The sequence below is a fragment of the Gavia stellata genome, chromosome 25, assembly GCF_030936135.1.
Source record: "Gavia stellata isolate bGavSte3 chromosome 25, bGavSte3.hap2, whole genome shotgun sequence".
Taxonomy (NCBI): domain Eukaryota; kingdom Metazoa; phylum Chordata; class Aves; order Gaviiformes; family Gaviidae; genus Gavia; species Gavia stellata.
This window is the reverse complement of record NC_082618.1, coordinates 773,453-796,267: the sequence shown is the minus strand read 5'-3', so window position 1 is coordinate 796,267 and position 22,815 is coordinate 773,453. Positions and strand designations below refer to the sequence as shown.

The 22,815-nt window shown below is 46.2% G+C and overlaps 2 protein-coding genes across 2 annotated transcripts; one reads left to right on the top strand and one right to left on the bottom strand.

Moving 5' to 3' along the window:
- The first annotated feature begins 1,709 nt into the window (after positions 1–1,709).
- AGPAT1 (1-acylglycerol-3-phosphate O-acyltransferase 1) lies at positions 1,710–7,609 on the top strand. The gene is made up of 6 exons (XM_009807486.2): positions 1,710–1,894; positions 3,251–3,384; positions 3,836–4,011; positions 4,292–4,387; positions 4,894–4,966; positions 7,464–7,609. The coding sequence occupies exons 1-6, from the start codon at positions 1,710–1,712 to the stop codon at positions 7,607–7,609; spliced, it is 810 nt and encodes a 269-aa protein (XP_009805788.1).
- A 3,480-nt stretch (positions 7,610–11,089) lies between these two features.
- Positions 11,090–22,494, bottom strand: LOC104253887 (myeloperoxidase). The gene is made up of 12 exons (XM_059829270.1): positions 22,394–22,494; positions 21,717–21,809; positions 20,676–20,845; positions 19,923–20,046; positions 17,854–17,983; positions 17,045–17,245; positions 16,636–16,951; positions 15,283–15,443; positions 14,648–14,900; positions 12,908–13,078; positions 11,818–12,055; positions 11,090–11,288 (listed from the first exon to the last, which is right to left on the bottom strand). The coding sequence occupies exons 1-12, from the start codon at positions 22,492–22,494 to the stop codon at positions 11,090–11,092; spliced, it is 2,157 nt and encodes a 718-aa protein (XP_059685253.1).
- Positions 22,495–22,815: the final 321 nt, after the last annotated feature.

Below are 22,815 nucleotides of genomic sequence, written 5' to 3'. Positions count from 1 at the left end.
AAGGCCTGTCATGCAGATGATGAAACATGAAGCTTTTGTTTTTCAGCCTAGGCATTGTACTTGTTGCAAAGATCCTTTTCATGCAGTGGTTTTAGGAGATGAAATGCAGCTGGAGCACTCCCAGGTTATACTTGTGTTTTCCTGATTTACTTCTTACATATGCAGATGCTGTCTAAACATGTGCCTGCCTCTGGCCATGAAAACATCGGGAGTAGCTTCTCTTGCTTTGTTTATCTTTTTGTCTAGACAGTGGCACTTTTTCCACTTTTCCCACTCTCCTTGAGGAATATCATAGAATCATAGAATGAATCATAGAATGGTTAGGGTTGGAAGGGACCTTAAAGATCACCTAGTTCCAACCCCCCTGCCATGGGCAGGGAGACCTTCCACTAGACCAGGTTGCTCAAAGCCCCGTCCAACCTGTCCTTGAACAATTCCAGGGTTGGGACATCCACAACTTCTCTGGGCATCCTGTGCCAGTGCCTCACCACCCTCATGGTGAAGAATTTCTTCCTTACATCTAATCTAAATCTACCCTCTTTCAGTTTAAAGCCATTACCCCTTCTCCTATCACTACATGTCCTTGTAAAAAGTCCCTCTCCAGCTTTCTTGTAGGTCCCTTCAGGTACCAGCAGGCTGCTCTAAGTTCTCCCAGGAGCCTTCTCTTCTCCAGGCTGAACAACCCCAGCTCTCTCAGCCTGTCTTCATAGGAGAGGTGCTCCAGCCCTCTGATCATCTCCGTGGCCCTCCTCTGGACTCACTCCAACAGGTCCATGTCCTTCTTATGTTGGGGGTCCTTAAGCTGAACACAGTACTCCAGGTGGGGTCTCACGAGAGTGGAGTAGAGGTGGAGAATCACCTCCCTCAACTGGCTGGTCACGCTTCTTTTGATGCAGCCCAGGATATGGTTGGTTTTCTGGGCTGCAAGCACACATTGCTGGATCATGTTGAGCTTCTCATCAACCAACACCCCCAAGTCCTTCTTCTCAGGGCTGCTCTCAATCCATTCTCCGCCCAGCCTGTATTTGTACTTGGGATTGCCCTGACCTATATGCAGGACCTTGCACTTGGCTTTGTTGAACTTTATGAGGTTTGCATGGGCCCACCTCTAATGTCCAGTTGCTCAACTTAGTCCCTCCAATGCCTAGATGTATGGGGCAGGAGCTGGCTGCTAGGATCACTGGTTTTCTCTTTCCTCCATAATACTAATTTCTGATTTCCTGGACATCTTGCAGCCAGCTCACTTGTTGGTGAAGTTCAATGCTTGCACAGAGAGTGAGATAGCCTGGTGTCTGCGCTGTCCTACAGATCCCACCCCCTCCCATTAAAGATTTTCTAAGAAGTTCTCAGGGCTCCTATGCCCAGAGCCCCCCTGAAGGGGGGCTGTCTCTCCGTTGCTCTACCAGCCCAGGGCCACACACACCCTGCACATAGGCAGCCTTGCTATTGCGTGTTTGCCCCTGCTTGCCAGCCAGCTCCTACACACACTGCTGTTGGAGATCCCTTGCTAAACCGGCTTTCCATGGTTCGTTTAGCTCCGAGCAGTGAACACAGCCTTTCTGAAGCATCGCTCCTGAATCTTGTTCCGGCTTTGCCCCACCCACATGTAGCTGGTCAAGGGAATCTAAACTCTGTTCCACAACATCGGGTGCTCGTGACTCATTTACGGCTCTGTGCAACACTCCTCTGGTTAACTCTGGGCTGGAAGGATGGAGCTTTTGCTCCTTCATTACCCATTTACTTTTCTGTTCATCGCGTTTCTAGTCCTTTACCAGCTGAATCCTGCATTCAGATACTTCTGCAAGATGACCTTCTATAAGTTGTGGCTCTTCACCCTAAGCATTCCGGTTATTATGATCAGTATTCCTCGTGGTCGTAACATGGAAAACATGAAGTAAGTTGTTTGTGGCTTCTTTCTGCTCTGGGCATGGCTAGAGACAACTCGCACTGTTTTGGAGGGTCCTGGGAGCTGCGCTGCAGAGGGAAGGAATGAGTTGTTGTATATTGATGTGGAGAGTTGCCAGGCCCTGTAATTCAGAGAAGGGCTGTGGGTTTCAGTGTTGTATTTGACTGGAGAGAAAGAATAACGAATGATGGAAGGAAAGGATGTAAAAGGTGACATAAATCTGACAAACTAGGTATGACAACAAACTGGATGTAATGCACAGGTAAAGTAAATTGCTTTTTTGAGTAAACCTCTCCTATCTGGTCTTCCGAGCTGTATTTCTCTCCTCCATGTGGCACGCCATTCCCCTTCTAAGTTGTGTTGAGAAAGCCTCTGCAGGATCTCTTCTCTTTCTCAACTTTATTCTGACCCAGTGCCCACCTGAACAGGCACGAGCAGACATTAACACGGTGCAGTGCTGGCACCTGCATTGTCACCGGTGTCCCCATCATTGCAACTACAGCCTGGTGCCCCCAGGTCTGGCAGTCTCTGAGCCCGTCCCCTTGCTGCTCATCCCCTCTCTCCATCTGTTACTGCCTCTGCAATGAGCTGCCGGACTTACCCGGAGGCTGCGCAGCTGGATGTATGTGTGTGATTAGCAGCAGTGGGCATTAGTAACTTGGGGTGTGGGTTGAGTGGGGGCTAGAAGCTGAGTCTGCTATATGGCAGCATAGTGCTTGTAGCCTCCTGAAGTGCTGCAGAGGCAGTATTTATAACTTCATTGTTGTATGCTGCAGTGGGAGTTTGTATCTCTTAACTGAGCATCAGACTTTCACGTTAAGAAATTGTTCTTCAGTTCTTGACTTTTGTGCCTGACTTTTATTCTTTTCTTTATTTTTCCAGTATCTGTTAAAATATGGCTACCAGAATTGCGGTCTAATACCCAGAGGCAAAATCATCACTCTTTCCACAGTGTGGGCAATAGTGGAGTTAGGTGTGTGGCATGTTTAGGGCAGCCTGTGTTCACGATTCAGCAAGGTGGACAGGAAAGTGGAGTACAAACGGGTGCGCTATGAATTTGGGCATTATCTAATATTTGGCTGATCCACGGAGTTGCTAGGCCAGTGGTCTAACCTGGCTTGAAGAAAACCTACCAGGTGTATTTGTCTTCTCTAATGAAGTGATGAGCTGAAGAGATGTACTAGTTGCTCTTCTCCAAGTCACAGGTCAAATCTAGGAGTGCAGAGAAACAGGCTACTCTGCAGAAGCAGTCTGTGAGACAGGCTGGTTTGGAAGAATGGTGTTTGATTCCTTTGGTTCCCAGTTTCAGCATCTCTTTGGCTTACGTCTGTTCCCCTTTTCCAGGTTTTTGCGCATGACATTCCTGCCACTCAAATACATCTTTGGACTCAAGATAGTGGTGAAGGGCAAGGAGAACCTCAGGACTAAGAAACCTTTCATCCTTGTGTTGAATCACCAGACCTCCCTTGACATTTTGGGTATGTGGTGATCCTGCCTCCTGCTCCTGGCCCCAGTTGTCTGTATGGGAGGGTAGTTTGAAATCCCAAGTGCCACAGGCAGAGGGACAGGAGTGGCTGCTACATAATCCATTACCAGCTAGCCCCAAGCCAGGGCTGTTCTTCAGGGTATTAGAACCCAAGAGGAATTTTCAAGCTAAATCAGCTTCAACCTTTCCAAGAGAATGGGGATGAGAGTGTCAGCTGACCACAGCCATGTCATAGCTGCTCTCAGAGTCAGCAGTAGTCCTGCTCTCAGTGGGTGGTTGGTCTGGAGACCCCCAGAATCCCTTTCCCAACATGTTTCTGATCCTATGAAGCTGGATAAGTGCTGCAGGCATGGCATCTCCCAGAGCAGAGGTCTGTAGCCCAGAATCTGGAGGAAACCTCAGTGCAGATGACAACTTGTTCTGTCCTTGTTGTCTCTTTCCAGTGATGATGGAGATATTACCAAGTCGCTGTATGCCCATTGCAAAGAAGGAAATCCTATACATGGGCACTTTCGGCCTAGCATGCTGGCTTTCAGGAGTCATTTTCGTAGACCGCAAGAAGAGGGAAGAGTCTATCACTACCTTGACAGAGGTGGCACACTCCCTGCACAAAGAAAACGTGAGTGGGGAGAACTCTTTGGTGAGGAGCCACTGGAAAACATGAACTTTGATGTGGCTGGAAAGGGATCTTTGTCTCTGGGCTGGGCACTGAGCAGGACAGAAAGAACATCTCTGGTGGGTTCAATGTGTTGTGTGTCCATAAAGTGCTTGAATTGGAGGAAGTAAATGTTTCTGCACAGTCAGGATCAGACAGATCAGCCCCAGGGGAGTACACCTGTGCAGTGGTTTAGGATAGTAACTGGAGATCCCTCTATCTCAGTGTCTTCTTTCTCCTGCAGTTCTGCATCTTGATCTTCCCTGAAGGAACTCGCAATCATGGTGGCTCCATGTTACCCTTCAAACGTGGGGCCTTCCAGCTGGCTGTGAAAGCCCAGGTGAGAGCCACCTTCCTCCTGCCCCTTGGGGTGCGGTTTGCCTGCCATGGTCCACCAGCAACCAGAACTACGTAGCTTCTGGTCCCTGGCTTCCCTTTGGATCAAGCACACACCCAAGAGACCAGCAGGAGCTTGCCGATGGCACAGGAGGGGGCTGTTTCTGGGACAGGTGAAAAACCTTCATGACTCAACTTGGGAAAAAAGTGGGGGGACCTTGACAAGAGCCCTGGACTTGCCCGGGGGAAACTTCTGCTGAACAGGCCTCTGTACATACTAGTTTGGCAATCCATGCATTGTTGTCCTAAATACAGAGACGAAAGTGCAAAAAACAACAGCAAGGACATTGGGTGATACAGTTAAATGATCTAAATATCCTCTGAGTGCCTACTATGAAGCTGACTGGGATAATTATCAGCAAGGTGCAGGATTCACCTAAGAACACCAGTTCTGTTTTGGGGGAGGAATGGGGAAAGCTGTAGATTCACTGTAGACTGCCTCCCCTCCAGGTCCCCATTATTCCTGTGGTGATCTCTTCCTACCGGGACTTCTACAACCAGAAGGAGAAGAGATTTACACCAGGTGAGGATGACTTGGTGCAGAGAGCAGGCTGGATGTTAGTGCGAGCTCAGTCCTTGGAGGGAGCCATGAGGTGGGTGGGCAGAGGACCATGTGCGATGTGGAGATAGCACCTGGACAATGGCAGTTTCTGTCTTCTTGGGAGGAGAAGGAATGGGGGATTTCAGGCATCACTTTTGCCTCTCCCGTTGGATTTCAATCATAGAATCATAGACTATCAGGTTGGAAGGGACCTCAAGGATCATCTGGTCTAACCTTTCTTGGCAAAAGAACGGTCTAGACCATTCTCGCAGCTTGTCCAATACCCATACGAGGGAACCCGAAGAAGCAGCAAAGTCCTGAGGCAGGTCCTGCCCCTCGCCCCACCATGCTGTCCTTGGATCTGCAGGTGCATGGCAAGTTGGGGACCAAAAGCAGACATGGAGCTCTCAGCAAAAGTCATGCTGAGAGCATGTCTCCTCCCAGTTACTCTATTCTTTCCATGTTTCATCCATTTATGGTGACAAAAATTTCTGCTGGTCACCAACAAAATTTTGTGGAGAAAAAAAGACATAAGTCATGGGCTTCAGAAGGAAAATGCAGAAAAAATTCTTTCAAATTCCAACAGAGGAACAGTAACCCACCCTGTTCCTCCACTTTCTTCCCTGATGCCCACCCCAAAATGGGCTTCTGCCACTTCCCACTCTTCCCCAGGCCAGTCCTGCTCTTTCCTAAGGGGAGGCTTTGCATCTGAAATTCTCATTCCTCCCATTTTTTGTACCTGGGTGTAGTCATTCCTTGCAGGCAGACACCTGGAAGAGAGAGTCGGCGCAAATGTTAAACACTGCGTTGTCTGTTTCTACTCATCTTTCACTTGCTGGGTCAATCCTGTCTCTGTTGGCCACACACCAAAGCCTTTTGGTACTGGAAGCATTCCCGCACGTGGGGGGCCAATAGGAGCTCAAGCAGGGCTGTCAGCCCTGCTCTGCGAGCCAGCTCCCTCCCCATCAAATCCCTGCTCAGTTGGGCAACCAAGATAGAGCGCTCCCCTGGGAAATCGGAGAAGAATGTGGTGGGGAGGGATCTCTGGAGCAGCTGAACCTTTTGCTTTAAGCAAAGCCAACTCCAAAGATAGATGAGTTTGTTCTGTGCCTTGTCCAGCCAAGTTTGGAATAACTTGAAGGAAGGAGATTCCACTACCTTCCTGAGCTTTTTAGGAAAGACTATTTGCAGTTGCATGTACATTTGCCTTTATAATAACCTCACTCTGGGAGTTTGTGGTTAGCTGACGTCTAAGCCCTTTTCCTAATGCAGTTAAACAGGTAGGACCTTCACTGCTGAAGAAAGAACCACAGTTAGCTTTTTTCATACCTCCCCACTTTTACCACCTGCAAGTTTTGCCAGGGCTGATTCTGAAACTGTGCTACACATGGCCAAGATGTCTGCACCTGATTCGCAGGTCAGGACAGCTCGCCATGTCCACAGTGGCTCTGGGTACGCTGATGAGCTTTTGGAAAGCCGAACTCTGTGTCCAGCGTGCGCACACTGGCATGCATGGAGCAAGTCTGGTGCTTGCTGGAAGTCTGTTATACCCCAACAGAACTACATTTTCAGCACAGCCCTGTCATCACTCACCTTTTTCTGTAGGACCAAGTGAAGCATAGTAGACTTCTGAGTTACTGAGCCTAGCTTTGGATGTAAGATGTGCAGGCAGGGAGCATGCCCTCTTCTTTTGTGAAGCTTTTCTCTACGCCTCTGTTTTGCCTCCCTTGCATGGCTCTGCTAGCAACATTTCTGGATCTCATTGCCTAGCACACGTGTAAAGGCAAGCAAGAAAGTTAGAAAATAACACAGACACTCCCCAGATCCTCAGGTGGGTGCCTGTGCAGGCAGCGTCTTGTCTCCGCTGGCCAGAACAAGGGCGACTGGGTGCAAGAGCAGAAAAGCATGATGACAGCTCCCCAGTATATTCTTCCTGTTTGCACCAGTCCATTGCTTAGGCGCTTCCCAAGAGGAGTATGACACACCTTGGCCAAACAGGGAGTCCTGGGTGCAATTTCTCTTATCCCAAAGCGTGTTTCTGGAAGGAAGGACTCTGCTGAATTCAGTGTACATAGATCAGAGCATGGCCAGTTTGGATGCGTTGTATTACGGACATCTCATTCTCTTTGCTGTGATCTGGACAGGCACTGAGGTCTTTCCACTGTGAAAACTTATTCCATATGAATCATTGCATTGCATGTATTTGGGGATTAGCATATGGGAGAGATTCACCTGTTTCTGTATTTATGATTTTTGTAGTCTCTGTGAATGGGAAAAGTGTGGTTTGGGTTTTTGCTGTGTGCATCTGGGAGGTGACTGGGTTGCTACGCCACTGTGGGTGTGGGAAAGAGGGCATTTCCCTTCATTTCTGTCTTGTTCCTTGGTTTGCACAGATTCCTCTGCTATATATTCTCTTGCTCTTCTACACCACTCATGTATTTCCTTCCCCCTCTCTGACCCTTCTGTCTTACTCTTCCAGGGAAAAGCATCATCCAGATCCTGCCAGAAGTGGATACCGTCGGTTTGGGCCCAGATGATGTTCCCAAGCTCACTGAGCAGGTCCGTGACTCCATGCTCACCACCTATCAGGGGATATCAGGAATGACGAACGGGACTTCCCATTAGCCATCCTATCTTCCAGCTCCAGCTGTGTGCATAGCAGCTGACGGGGAGGGCATGGCAACCACAGGAAGGTCTGGCAGCAGAGACAACCGTGGATTGCAACCCTGGCATATCAGAGACAGGCAAAATGTCCCCGGAGGAAGAAAAGCTTGTAAGTGGAGGTGGTGAAATGGTTGCCATGATCCTTCCAGAGAACTGTGCCACCTGCATGGACAGACACACGGTGGGTAGCTGGACATTTCTTTGTAATCATAACCCTGAGAACTTCTCTCCAGCTGGACCCCAGGCAGAGCTGGACCCTTCCTGTGAGCATCTTATAATCAACTTTTCCTATTCCAAACCAACAAGGTAGAGGCCTTTATTCCTGAGCCCGTGGCCATCCTGCCTGAGGAAGTAAGTGGCTGTTCTGGGGTTTGAGGGCTGCCACATTCCCCTGGAAGCACATTCAGGAGAAGGCACTGTCTCCTGCCTCTTTCCGTGGCGTAGACTTGGGAGGTACCTCTGCCATGAGAGGGAAAAGCCAAGGCAGCTTTGGGAGAGGGGAATTAAAGACCTTACATGTGTCTGCAGGAGTTGGTGGTTTCTTCATTTGTTCTTAGCCTTCCTTTTAAGCAAAGCAAGATTTTGCTTTCAGTGGTTGGGCAGATCTTAGAAGCATGAGGGGAACATGCCTGGGGACTTAGAAACCAGGAGCAAGCAGCAGAAATGTATTGCTTAACATCCTTGCCGTGCCCTGATAATCTCATGATTTTTGACACAACCTGGATATTTTTCAGTCCAAATACACTCTGGGAGCTGCAGCTCCTGATTTCTGAATACTGCCTGGTTTTGCCCTGTCTTCTATGTGCCAGAGGATGGCATCTTGCCTTCCTCTGCCCAGGGTCACCACAGCCTTTCCCCGCTCCCCACATGCTGGCGGCTCATGGAGCAGCACGGTCCCCAAGCTCCATTGCTCCTGTGGGCTCCCCGGGCGGGCAGCATGGGGCAGGGGCACTGGGCTGAGATGGGCATGACTTGCCAGCACACACCCCCCCCATGGCAAAGCACGCATGCAGATGCTGTAGCCGTGGGATTTTACCAAGCATGTCCTTTGTTAGTCCTCATGAGAGAGGCACCTGCTCCACCCAGAAGCTTTACTCATGACTCTACCTGAGGCTGCCACCTTCTTGCTCCCAGCCCCCTCCTTCCCTCCCCGTTGTGCCAAGGAGAGATGGAAACAATATTATTTTTACATGTTGGTATTTATTGACTTAATACAGTCTTTGGAGTGATCATCCCAGCCAGACAATTAATTTTTAGCCCTACTGCTTGTGGTTTACATACCAGCCAGCTTATGGTTTGCTTTTTTATGCTGGTATGTTTAGCTATGAACCATAGCCAAAGAATGTTTTGGACACGTTTGACATACCAGAATTGATGCCAAATGTAGAGGAGTGCATACAATGTATTTTATTAATGCCCAGCACACCCAACCACACACATGTTCACTATAGGATTTAAATAAAAGATGTCTCTAGGTTTCAAGATGCAGCTGCCATTCTCCAGTGTCTTCAAAGACTGAAAGCTCACTGCTAATTAGAAACAGCCTAAACAGTTTATGGTCTGTGCAAAACAAGAAGGAGATAAGAAAAGTTTTGATAAAGATTACATGAACTTACTAATTTCTGAGCAGGTACAAAGGATAAGGAATTTGATTCTGAAATGCAAGCATGCCAACTCCCAGATTTGACACCCATTCAAGATGGGAAGTAAAAAATTTGTCTTGATTGTGCCTTTAGAGAGTCATAAAGCATCCAGCACCTAACCAAGTCTTGCACACCTCTGAATATTTTTTTAGGGCAACAGACAATAAAATGTCATTACCCTTCTGCCTGAAGACTTACCTTACTGGAAGCTTTTACGAATAAAAGATACAAAAATCACAGTATAGCAAATAAAACAGTAGACATCATAGTCTTGAGCTCCTCACTGGGAAATCATGTGCCGCAGTCAGTTGACAGCAGTCAACTGAGCATGACGTACAGGCAGCAGTTTCCCAAGAGCAGCCCAGTGCCACCGTTAGTCGTTTCCAACGCTGGTCTGATGAGCAGGGTTAGAAACTGTCAGTGAAGCAGAAAAAGCTACTGAGAGGCAGAAAGTCTTTCCGGGACACAATATTTCTCCCCACATTTTTATTTGACTCCATAGGTTAAAATAGTCCCTGGTAAATGTGCAACCGAGTATGAGGTCACCCCTGTAACCTCGTACCTCTGAGACACAGCGGTGCTTCCAGCCTTGTCAAAAGGTACCTCCAGTGACCTAACATCAGGCAGCCCTTAGGACGAGTGCCTTTGGGGCAATTTCTTGGCACTTGAAAAGTTAAAAACTTTTAGCAGTTGCTTTTTAACACCCTGGGATTTCACTATCTCTGGGTTACACAAACACAGTTCAGCTTCCTCCCAGCCTGGTGATAAAAGAGCCAGAGGAAGCGGCTCAGCAAATTTTAGTGACCATAAGACTAAGTTAATAAGAGAAATCAGGAAGCCTCTACAGTTCAGAGAGAAGGTGAGCATCAGCTGGACAATGTTCCTAAAGAAAGGGGTGAAGCCACCATAATTTAGCCTTTATATCAAGTGCAAATGTCTTTCCTAAACGGCAGTGTCTGTCTCAAATACAGTTAATCAAAGTCAGTACAGGAACTGCGTGGAGATGCTTTGTGGGCTGCGCCTTGCAGAAGGACAGAGTAGGTGATCCCCAAGTACTGTGATCATCTATAAATGGGTTGCCAGAAGGAAAAATTCAATCCAGTCCATTCTGCTCAGGCCATACCTGTCTTCTGCAAGTCTCTGTTCTCCCTACATTATTTCCAACTGGGAAAGCCCATGGTAAAAATATATCAGCATGACACAGCTGGTTCCTCATCTCATATATGAGGACACTGTTTTACTGTTTTTCAGGACGTGGCACATCATAATCTCTGACTATGCATTTTAAATTACTGATGTGTCAGGCCATACGGTCTCAAAAGAACTCCAGCTGCACCTTAAAATGCTTTAAAGCTTTAGGGAAGGCAAAGGGAGATCAGGGGCTTGGAGCAACAAAGCAAGAATTCGGAGCAGGTTGGCTAATTCTGATTGATTTCTTCATGGATACTCTTCCTGTGAAGGAAGACTCCAGTTGTCCTGGAATAAGGTGCTTAGAGAAGGACACGTTCACAAGGACCAGAACAGACTGGATTTTCAGGGATTTCCCATCTAGTTGAAAAGGAAGAGGCAGGCTACTGAGAGATGATGAAGGTGATAGATTTCAAGGAGACTAGGCTAATGACATGTCTACCTCCAGTGGTGTCTGAGTGAGGCTGGGTCAAGGTCTTTTTGAGGGCAGAGTCATTGTGATGACCTGAATTCTTTTCTTTCTTTAGGCACACAACAGTCTGACCTTGTAGGACATTTATTATTTTTGACAGACCTCAGGCAACTGCTTACCTTTTGTGCCACTCTCAGGCTAATCTTTCCAGGGCGAGAGGTCAAGTGCATCGATCTCATGGCAGTCAACGAAGTCCTCAGGATAACTGTTGACCTTGAACACATCCCTGGGTATCTTTTTGATACGAGTATTGTGGCAGATCACTGTCGACAGTGAGATTTTTGTCAGTGCATGCAACTGCTCCGGAGTGAAAACTCCTGGTTTCTCCCACCAGAATCTGCAATGATATTTTCAGAAGCAGCTTATAGTCTCATTGAAGGTGTTTGGTCCTGGTTACTTGCCAAGATGGGAATCTGGCCAAGGTGAGTCTTTGCTCAGGTCCCCCTTGATTCATCAGGCAGCTGGCACACCCCTTTGGAAAGAGGTGTCTCCAGGTGTGGCCAGGTCTGGATTGTGCCACTCATCTGCCAGTGCAGAGAGCCTGCCTCTTCCATGCAGCATCAGCGGGCTGCTGGGATGCAGTGGCTCATCCTCCCCTTTTGTACCCTGAGAGCAAATGTCACCTCAGGCAGAGACTACTGCAGATCACCCATGGCCTGGAGCTGGTGCTCCTCAACCGCATGGGTCTGTAGAAATGGGCTGCAAAAAAGAGCCCTTTTGCAACTGGGCTAAAATCAAGTTGTGAGCCTTGCTGGGAGCACTCACTGGCATGTTGGAGATGGGCTGGATTAGTTTGTCACATGAAATGTCGGCATTTTTTCTCATAATAAACGCCATGGGGAAGATTTGCTCTCAGAGCTACCTACCTGTCCCCATCACGCAGGTTCCTGAACTGGGTGCCAATGATGCAGGCCAGGAGGGGTCCAACTCTGCCCCGGGGAACAAAGGGCTCTATGACTCCCCCAATCCAGACGTCAATATTGTCCGGTGTCCCATACAACTCCATGAACTTCTTGGCCAGTTTGGAATTGCCTAGCACCTCAGAGAATTCATCCAGGTTTTGAGGTTGGGAGAGCCCACAGAAGTGCCTCCAGGCATTATAACCTGCAAAAGCAGGAACAGCAGCTGATCAGGACCCATGTCTCCCCACCATCTGCCTAGGCTCAGGAGCTAAACAGAGCCCTTGGCCCACAAGCAAGGTCTGCTTCTTCTCATGGCATTAAAGGATCTGGAAGATATTATTGCCTAGACAGCCACAACAAATGCCATGTTTTCAAAAGTCCTTTTTGTATGCACACACTAAATTAACAGTTTGGGTTGCCTTTGCATGTGACTACAGGTTCATGGCATCCTGTTGGTTAGAGTTACCTAGTGCTGAGGGTGAATGCACCTGTCTTTGCAATTTGGGGAGGCAAAATTTCTACGATCAATGTCCTAGAAAAGAGCAAAATTTGATTGTGCTTAACCCAAGAGCACCCATACTTCTCCAGTGACTGGGGGCAATCATACCTGTGGGTGCAAGCCACTTCAGCTCAGAGCTCTGGGTTGTCTGAAGACGCAAATTAAGCATTGATGGGCAAAGAACAAAGCACAGATGGCCTGTCTAGCATACGTGAAAGCTGAACTTAGTTGCTTGCATCTGTACCTTCTGTACCCCACAAGTTCTCTCTTTGCAATACACCATTGTTTCTATGCCTCTTTATTACATTATCCCAACTATCATCTTTGCTTTCCAAGACTTCTGTCCTTGTCTTAAATCCCTCAGAAAAAGATCTTTATAATACAGAGACCTTTTCTTCCCTAAGCTTGACTGTCTATCCATCCTTTCCCCTCAAATCAAGGTACTGTTTCTTCCCATTGGTATGGAAAAAGCTTAGTACATTTGTGGAACTACTAAAAACAGCAGCAGAAGAAAAGAGTATTGTTCACAGGACATGTGGACTTGGGTCTCCTTACCTGGAAGACCATGGTCTCTTCCCCGTTGCATGTTCAGGGATGCTAGATCCAGACCTATTATCTCTGTCTGTTCAAAAAGGCGGTTCTGGAGCTCCTCAACAAGCAGTTGATTCTGTTTCATCAGCTTTGCATGATCAACCACCATGCCCCGTATGAGTGGGTCAATGCCACCTGCATTCATTGCAAATCAGGAAAAGACTTTTTGTACTAAGTTCCAGCTTTGATGGTCCATTTTGTGCAGCTGGAACAGTGCTGCATTAGATGTCTTTTCTACTCTGGGCTGTGTGAGGTTCACCTGGCTCCATATTTCCATTTCATTTTATACTAGCGCATATGTACATACCTGCACGTGCCAGTAGCTGCGGCCTCCCTTTGGTAACTGGATTCCCCACCCCTCCCCATGTCCGTCCCTCAGCCTTCCCTTCTGCAGCCCTAAATCTGCTTGTTGCCCACCTGGACCCCCAGGTCACTTTCTGCAGAGCTGCTCTTTAGCCTGTCAGTCCCCACCACGTCCTGATACATGGGGTTCTGTCCAAGGTTTAGGTTTTGCAATTGATTTTTTTTATAGTTAGCTATTAATTGACAAATATTTACTAAAACATTAAATACGATAGAATCAATTCATGTCTGTTTGTCTATGTCTTTTTCATAGCCATTAGGAATACAGTATTAGTAAAAGACAGGAAAATTGGCAGCACGCGTGTATTTTGGGATGTTTTCTGTAATTAGTTAGATAACTCATTTTGGAAGAGACATTTGTCTTCCTTGGAAAGATTCATGCCTGCAGATATCAGCTGTATAACAGTAGGATCCCATAACTCCCTTTAGAGTCACGAAGAGAGATGGCCACCACTAGGAAGCAATTATGCTGTCTTAGCTCAGTCAGACTGGATGCATCACCCTCTGGCAATGCCTACTAATTACAGGGGGATGTAATAGCTTAGAGTGACCTAAATTTTGGTTGACTGACATTTGGCGCCATGAGTCTCATGCCTCCTGGAACAGCATGAGCAGTTGCACTATTTGAGTGAATGTGCCATGCTCACACTGTCAGCTCTCGCTGAGCTGAGAGATGTACGGCAACCTGAGAAGGAGGTTTAATCTGTTACATATTCTGGTTATTTACTGACATGTTCAGAATACGAATGCAATTATCATGCAATGAACTGAGGAAGACAACACTGAAAAACTGTGCGAAAGAAGCTACAGAACTGTATGTTCTGATGCAAAATCCTGCTCCAATGTGGCTGCTTCTGCAGGAGCTGGTGCTTGATAACATTCAATGATTGGAGTACAACAGCACGTAATTTTTGGCAGGGCTCCTTTGCCTAGCTATAATCACAGAATCACAGAATCATTAAGGTTGAAAGAGACCTGTAAGGTCATCAAGTCCAACCATCAACCAACACCACCATGCCCACTAAACCATGTCCCACAATGCCTCATCCACATGTTCCTTGAACACCTCAGAACCAGTATTTGGTTGTGTTTGGTGACAATTCTGCAGGACTGTCCTGCTGCCCCACATTTAGTAGACCATCGATTTGTCTGCAGCCCCTTGGGTAGACATGTCATGAGCACCTTCCAAGCTGAATGGCACTGTAATTTGTGTAAGGTCAGTTAAATAAATGGAGCTAAAGCAGTTTTTGGAGGCTAGGCTCATGCGTCTTACCAGATGACCTCCACCTGCATGTCTGCTTGAGGACCAGACCAGGACTGCTGGTTGCCCCACGTTCTTACCTTCCATTATAATTCTCCATGTAGCGCAAAAGGTCAAATGAAGAGGGACAGGGGATAATGAACACAAAGGCTGAAAACTGTCATCCAAACGGGATACAAAAGGCCGTACTGAGGCATGACCAAACCGGAAAGCCAGGGAAAAAACATTTGAGGCCGTAGGATCCACATTCTTATCGTAGCCACTGTACAAAGGGATCCACTTGCTGGTCTCCTCCCCAAGCAGAAGTGGGAGGTAATGCCTGTATGTTATTATCTGAAAAAGCACAAAAGCAGAGCAAGTTGTCAGCAGCTGTAGCAGAAATGCCATCAAAGTCAAGTGCAGAGCATGAACATGGACTCTCTGTGCAGTAGCAGAATTCATTAAGATCTTCAGAAAAAAAGAGCTGCAGCAATGGCTTGAGTTTGGCATAATATATTAGAATTATTTAATATAATCAATAATTGATAAATTGGTAAAATAATGGATAAAAAAAGCTCTGGATACCCATGCTGTCTTAGATGGACCATCCTTATTGACAATTTTCAACTCCCTCAAATAACTCCACTGGATCTGCAAAGCATGGTTTTCCTCCTTTTCCTGGAGGAAAAACCATTCCTAAGCATGCAGATGATAAACAGCAAGCAGTGATCAGTACCTGGTTTATGGCACCTACAATCTTTCGACCCTCTTGGTAAAGCTTTTCTCCATCCCAGTGAGGATTTAATTTCCTCAGCTCTGTAACCAGGCGGTTGTGTTCTCGTAGAAAGACCGTGTGCAATGCAGAAAGTCCCAGGTTTTCAGTTACCCGTTTGTCACCTACAAATGAAAATATTTTAGGAATTTTGTAAATTCCTTTTTATTTCAGCAGCAGCTTTTGTGTTGGGACAGACAAGTAACAACTGATAAGTCAGTGTTACTGGCAGTAATGCTCACGATTAAGCTTCCTAGCAGTCATCATTCATGCCAGATATTTTTTTCCAGCACAGAGTAAACATTCTTTGTCCAAACCATTTAGCTAAAACCATTGGAGAAGACACCATCTTTAATTTTAATTTAATTTTCAATTTAAACTATCTTGCACGTGGTCATGAAGCAGCTGTAAATGTTCTGTTTTGTGAAAAATCTCATGTCTGCCTTCTTTTCGTACCTCAAGGATACAATCCTCTTTTATATCAGTCCTGCGAATGTTTGGTTTTGAAAATTTGTCTCAGTTCACCCAAGTTGTAAACACCTCTGAGAGGTCTGTGAACGTGCCTTCAGCAGAGCTGCTGAGAGAAGATTGGAGGGGATGCAGTGAAGTCCCTCTGAGAGCTGATGGAAGAAGCACTGAGCATCTCCTCACTCAGCAAGGAGCTCTTCTCATGTGCAGGGAATGAGAAAATAATGTGCAATGGCAACACTATAGTCTTATAATTGACCTTGCAAGCTTCACATTTATAATATTTTTTTTAATGTTATGCCTATGATGGATCACTTCCCATTTTAAAAAGAAGCTCTGTGTTTTGAGTGATCAGTTTGTTTGAATTTCAGACAAACTTCTAGACTTGTCTTTTGATGTAGGTTAGGATATTTGAAATATTAAAAATTTAGAATGTGGTACCAGGGTGAGTTAACTAAATTGATTAAGAGCATTTAATTGTGAGTATTGATTGAATTGAAAACTGAACGGTGAATTCTAGGTAGGAGGTGAAAAAAGCCACTGAGAAATTTTAAACACGGGTGGTTATTCTATTGAAAGTTTCTCCTACCTTTGAAAAGACTTTTTGAAGGGAGGATTATTTGCTGTAACTTTTTTTGGAAATTAAAACAAAATAGTTTTTGCATTTAATTAAACAATTATTATTTAATTATTATTCTTTTGTAATTTTGGGGAGGGTCCCCTGTCTTCAACTTACACAATCATGTCTTGCAGCACCTCATACAAACACAAAGAGGCATCAGACACCTGACCATAATGATCCATTTTGACTTTATGGGCCACTGAAAACTACGCACAGACGCACCTTACCTGCTTTAAAACAGGGGATGTTCAGGTTCTCGTTGGTGAGAACACAAACACTTTTTGTTTTGTTCTCAAAGGGCAATAATTCCAGCCCCGCATCAGTAAAATTCTGGTTCACAGCCATCAAACCCAGCTGGTTTGTCTGATTTCTGATACTCTTTGCCACGGAGTCTTCACTGCCATACACCATGCTGGCATCCATGAACGAGCTGACGGCATTGATCTGCTCACGAGTAAACGTCGTGGGATTGCACACGGATGCCGACTGGATGAATGGCATGCAAACGTTTGAATTCAGCATCCGTGGGTCATCGGGGGGAAACTAAAGCAAACAAACATATGATGCCTCAGAAATTCATGTGGTTTTATTTTTACCACCTTAAGATAGCGTGGGATGGAGTGAAAGTCAGGGTACCTTAATCGGGAAGCAAGGGGACTCGAAGGCGCAATTGGTCTCACAGTGAAGCTCCGGGCTCGCTCCTGCACCGCTGGAAGGGGATAAGCCTATGTCATGGTCAATCCACTGGCCCCAGTGCATGAAGAAAAGAGAGAGCTCTTGATCATTAGTGATGTTCTCGTTGGCTGTGTGAGCAATTTCATTTGACACTTTTCGAACCTACAGAAAATCAAAATGAAAATGTGAATTTACCTCTCAGTGTAACACCCACTATGAGATCATGCATAAGATGATCTTAGATAAGCTCCTAAGAGTTAATTATGGCATTAAACAGACCCATGCCATGCCCCAGCTCTATCAAAACAGATGTGATAAGTAGCACCTTCTTGACTCCACTGCTGTCCAGCCAAGCCCAGCTTCATGGAAAGCCTTTTACAGCTGAAACTGATGTAGGTGCACACATCCAGAAAGTCAAGAAGACGGCTGGGGAACACCCAAGCTTTATGCTTTGTATAAACACCCCAGTGTATCTGAGCACACTGTGGTGCTGTCTGCATCAAACCTTGGGATGCACTTCTGAAAATGTTACGTTGTCCATGCTTTGCTTAGTGAAGTATTCAGAACCTTTTTGCTCATGTCTGTCTCCAACAAAAAATACCGCCCCAGGCCATAGCTCATTTGTAGAAAACAAGCCTGAAATTAGCACCTGAGATCAGAGGAAAGGATCAAGCAATTGACACTCTAGACATTGCCACAGTTTCATTTCTGATGGACGCAGCGAGGCCAGTGTCCGCTGCTGTTACATGGAGAAGAATAACAGTTCTCACCAGCGGGAGTGGAAATCCATTGTACAGCTTTCCTTCAGTTGCTCCTCTGGGAACAGACACCCCATCTTCATACACTGCTGGGAGCCAGCGAGCAAACGCGCAGTTCGAGGACCCCAGGTGAGAATGCTTTCTGGAGCATCACAAGAGGAAAAGCAAACACCGGTATTATTTCAGAATGAACAGGCTTGTAGAGACTTAATGTTTTGCAGCCCTTTAATCCATGTCTGATTACTCTGGTAACAGAGGTGACAGCTAGAAAACACTGAGATATAGTAATATATACTAATATAATATATAATAATACCAAGATTATTACTGCAGAGAAAAATGAACTTTTTGACATTAAGAAAAGATTCCTCATGCCATTGTATTAATTTTATTTGGTATTTAAATCTCTGTAGCGCCTCTGTCTCCACTGCTGCTCCACACAAAATCAGTCTCACAGTAGGGCCATCACCAATGATCAGGGTGGCCACGCCTTTGTCCACCTGAGTGCTGGAAGCTTCCAAGGATGAATATCCTCCACCTCTGCGGGGACCTGTGCCAAGGCTGCCCCTTCAGGGAGTTTTTCCCCATGTCCAACACAGAACCTCTCAACTGCAACCTGCGGCTGTGGCCACTGGTTGTATTGCCTCATACTGCTCAAAAGAATTTGTATCAGTAAACTCAGCAACACTTGTTCAGAAGAACAATCACGCTGATTGAGCCAATGATCCATGGCCCTAAGGACACAGAAACACAGGTTATTTTGGGGAAACCAGTTACGGAGTATCAGCTGGTGCACAGCAACTTTCTGTGTTTAAGCTCTTAAATCCACAAAACCTGGGTAATACCAGTTTATACTGAAAAGGGAGAGGTATACCCAGAATTTACGGCAGTGTGCTGTGAAATAAAAGCACGCCCTAGAACAATTGCCACACCATAGCTGAAGCAATTTTACCAAATATCAAGAACCCAGTACAACCACAGCTCTTGCTTCGATTGCTATTACTGTCCTTGCAGGCAGATTTTTGCAATATACTCAAGTGCTATCTCACAGGGTGCGTCTCAAGCTGCGCAAGATCCTTGGAAAAATGTTAATCTATCAGAGTCCCCTCGCTTCCGAGTGCCTCGTTTTCTCACTGGCAGCCCACTGGATCAGCAAGCCCAAGGACAACCCTACCCTGAGCCTAAAAGTCAGCAGGGACACTGCTGTCCTTGGGGAGCTGAAGGCTGCGGGGTCTGTGGGTAAAGGTACAGACTGACTGTAACACTAGCACCGTGAGCGGGAGCTCCCCGCACGTGTGTGGCAGAGTTGTTGTCTTCACATCTGGCACATCTGTTTCTTGCCAGATGCACATCGGATGCAAGTCCCACTCAGACTTGCGGGCCAGGGTTAGCACACTAGGCAGCAAATCTATGGCAGAACAGGACAGCGAGCCTTGACTTCCAAGTACTAGGCTAGAAATTTTGCCGTCTTCTGATCAAAAAAAAAAGCTAACAAGGAAATAAATGAATGTATGATCCCAGGTTTGAACCAGGAGAGAAGCTATGTGCAAAAAGCTGAAGAACTCATTTTTTCAGATTAAGGGTACACAATACACAAAGATAGAAGAGCTAAGAATTAAAGTCTTATTTACTTCCCATTCTTATGCATCGCAACAGTAGCCACACAGATATGTTTGATAGCTGAATATTTTCGTATGAACTAGCCTGGGGAAATTAGTATTACCCATGCTACAGAAGAGTGGAGGGGTGATTTCCTGAGCCTCAAGCTGAGTGAGAGTCTAGCTGTCATAGCCCCAAAATCTGCCTTCCTCAGCTTTTCACATCCCCCCACCCCAAGAAGTCCCTTCCTTCATCCAAAGCAGCACATGGAGGGCAATGGGCTTAAATCTGAAATTTTGAAGAAATGACCTTTTTTTCCTGCCAGGCATAGGTAGAAATGAAACATCTGTTATAGGCACCACTAAAACAAACATTTCACTCTTCTTGCCGTGTTGAAAGGCGCTTACGCAAAAGACCTGAAGCCATCTATCCTGGGTCAAAGCGCAGACTCGAGACTCTCCTTGTCGAGACGCAAATCCTACCTGTTGTTGCACTCCCCAGTAAAGGTCCGGTAAATGTCATGCTTTGGGCATTTAATGGAGCGAACCTGATAGTCACAGCCGGTTTCTTTGGAAATCATCTCCTTCTGTTGTCTGTCTAGTAGGTCTGCAAGAGAAACCATGCAAAATAACATCTGCTTTTACTCATTTTTATTTTAGCTTCTTGGTATTCTATGGCAACGTTTGAGTCAGCTGAGTCAGAGCTGTGGGTATATAACATCTGGATTTGAATTGTTAATTTGGTGCCTAAACACTTTTGTGGATCAGCTCTCACCTCTGGGCTGGGGAAACTGGGTTGACATGGAACAACTTTCCAGGGGAATATGGGGAGCATCATCACCAGCAACGTTTTACCCTACACTGGGAACAAAATTATGAGCATGCAGAGTGGTACAACCTGGGCGAGTGGGCGTGAAGACCAGAAGTGGAAGATGGGCTTCTGTTCTTAGCAGTCAGAGTCTCCCGGCATTCAGCGCGTTTCGTCCCAGGTTTATCACACTTATTGTTAGGCTGGTTTTATCATCAAAGGTATGAGAGAGGCACTGCCAAAGATGATGATTAAAACACCAGGTGGTCTGGTCTGCCTCTGAGCATGCTTAAAGTCTATTCACCTGGGGCTGTTGTGGGGAAGGGTTTTATCAGCAGTTATTTGGATCATGGCAGAGCTGCTCTCTGACATTGGTAGATTTTCCACTCTTAGTTGTTTGTAAGACATTTTGGTCTAAACCTCATTACCTGTAACATTGAATCTCCATTTCCCACGCAGCTTTCTTTTGAGGAGTTTCAAAGTAGTTTCCAAGTAATCGGCAGCACGGACTGCAGATCTGGTTCTTCCTACTGGGTCCTTTAAGTGCTTCAGGAAATCCATTGGGTTGGCAACCTTTTCCTCTAGTTTTGCCTTTAAGCTGAACATAAGAGTTCCATGAAGTGCCTTCTCTGAAAGCAGATCTTGTCTGTCACGCTAGGCTGGGTGCATTTAGATGTGACAGCACTGCTGGGTCCCAGGCAGGCTCTGCTCACCTAGGACAAGCTGGCTGCTCATCAGCTTTGCACATCATCTCAGACAGATTTTGGCAAACAAGTCATTGTGATGCCCTATTTCAAGTTTGTGTTACATCCTTGTCATGATAGATTTTGTTATATCGTGAAAAGCTAGATCAGTGGAAAACTAAGTTATTCAGTGACTGGATAAAATTTTACATTTAGTATGTCATGAGATGTGTTCTGTGACCAGAGAGACAACCTTGGTCCTGTTGCTTCTCGTCCTGGTCCCATGGCCCTTTTTTGCACAATGAGAAACTTTCCACAGGGTGGGTGGAGAGAGACTCCTCCCCAAAGCATCCTGCTGCCTGGAACCAGCCTTTTGGGACAATACACAGAGGGGTACCTGGGGTTTTGACTTCCACTGAAACTTATTTGTGACAGGGTGCTCATCTGCGCAACTGTCTCGTGACTGTGGTCCTTCCGGAGAGGGGCAGAACTTCAGCAGCTGGGAGAGGACTCAATGTGTGTTCAGCGTGACCACTATGGACTACTGAGAGGTGCCCATGGCAGCATAGGTGAGGAGGCAATAGCTGCCGGTGATGAAGGGTGGCCCTGGGGACGGGATACTAGAATCCAGACAAACTGAGCAAAAGATTCTCTTCAACTACAACAGGGAGAGCCCTTGAACAAAGGCGTCTCCATAATAAATATGCATCGGAAAACAGAAGAAACACACATATATTTTCTCTTATTTCCTTATAATGTTGGGGCCACCATGCAAAAAGGACTCACCTTTTTCGGGCTTGTAAATATGCTGTGTCTACTAGCTGCCTGGCTTTCCAAATGCTGCTCCAAAGAGATGAGTCTGATATCACCTTTAAGCCCCTTACTAAAAACAGAAGAAAAAGCAGAAATTGAGGATGCTTTGTAATGTGCACCGGAAGTTACACATCCCACCCCATCGCTGGGTGCTGTGTTGCACCGATTCACTTTACATGCAGTTCCTCCTGCATGTTTAGTGCTACCTGGACACCTTTATCTGTGCTCCTCTTGCTCATCTGCTTCACCCCATTGCTGAGGTCCTGAAAGTCACAGGACAAGAAGGGACTGTGAAGCGGTAGTTTATTATCCATTTCACAGAATTGGCTCTGATGGCTTTGGGAGGCTTTTAGGGAGTTATTTTTCACCCTTCTCTTTGAAGCCATACTTCCCTCTAAGAAGGGACATGCACAGAAGCAGCCAAATATATGATCTGTGACCCAGGTTCCCTATCATAAAATGATCATGTGCTTGGAAGTCCTGTTGGTTAAATAGACAATTCAAGTTTCTTAGGCATTGCCTTCACTGTTAGTGGGTCAGTTTACAGGATATTTCAATTTTATATTGGAGCTATATCTAATTAGGAACTCAGACTGAGTTTTGACTCATACCCTTTCAAGCACAGTAGCAGCAGAATGAGAGACAGAAACTTACTATTTAATGAAAAATCCAATGCTCCAACTAAGCAGAGAGTGATGATGGATCCTAAGAAAGTGATTCTTGGTTTTATGCCTAGAGAGAAATGCAACATAAATCTTCTGAATGGGCAGGGCTTCACTGAAGCATCGGAAGAGACTGACAGGTTTGGTTTGAATATTTCTTTCAGGATCTAGGAATAAAATACAGCACGCCTCTGATGAGGTCCGTAGGTGGGACTCTGGCTTGCAAGGGCCGTAGCTGTTGGCAGGACACAAGGACAACCCTGTGGTGTGGGACCTTCAGTAAACTGGGCCGAGTAATTGCCAAGGAGGAGGCAGCCAAGTACAGTCCAGGCTTCAGGGATGGAGACTATTGGGAAGGTGCATTGGAAGAGGGCAGTGTCCTGGTGCCCTGCTTTTGGGAATGTCCTTCT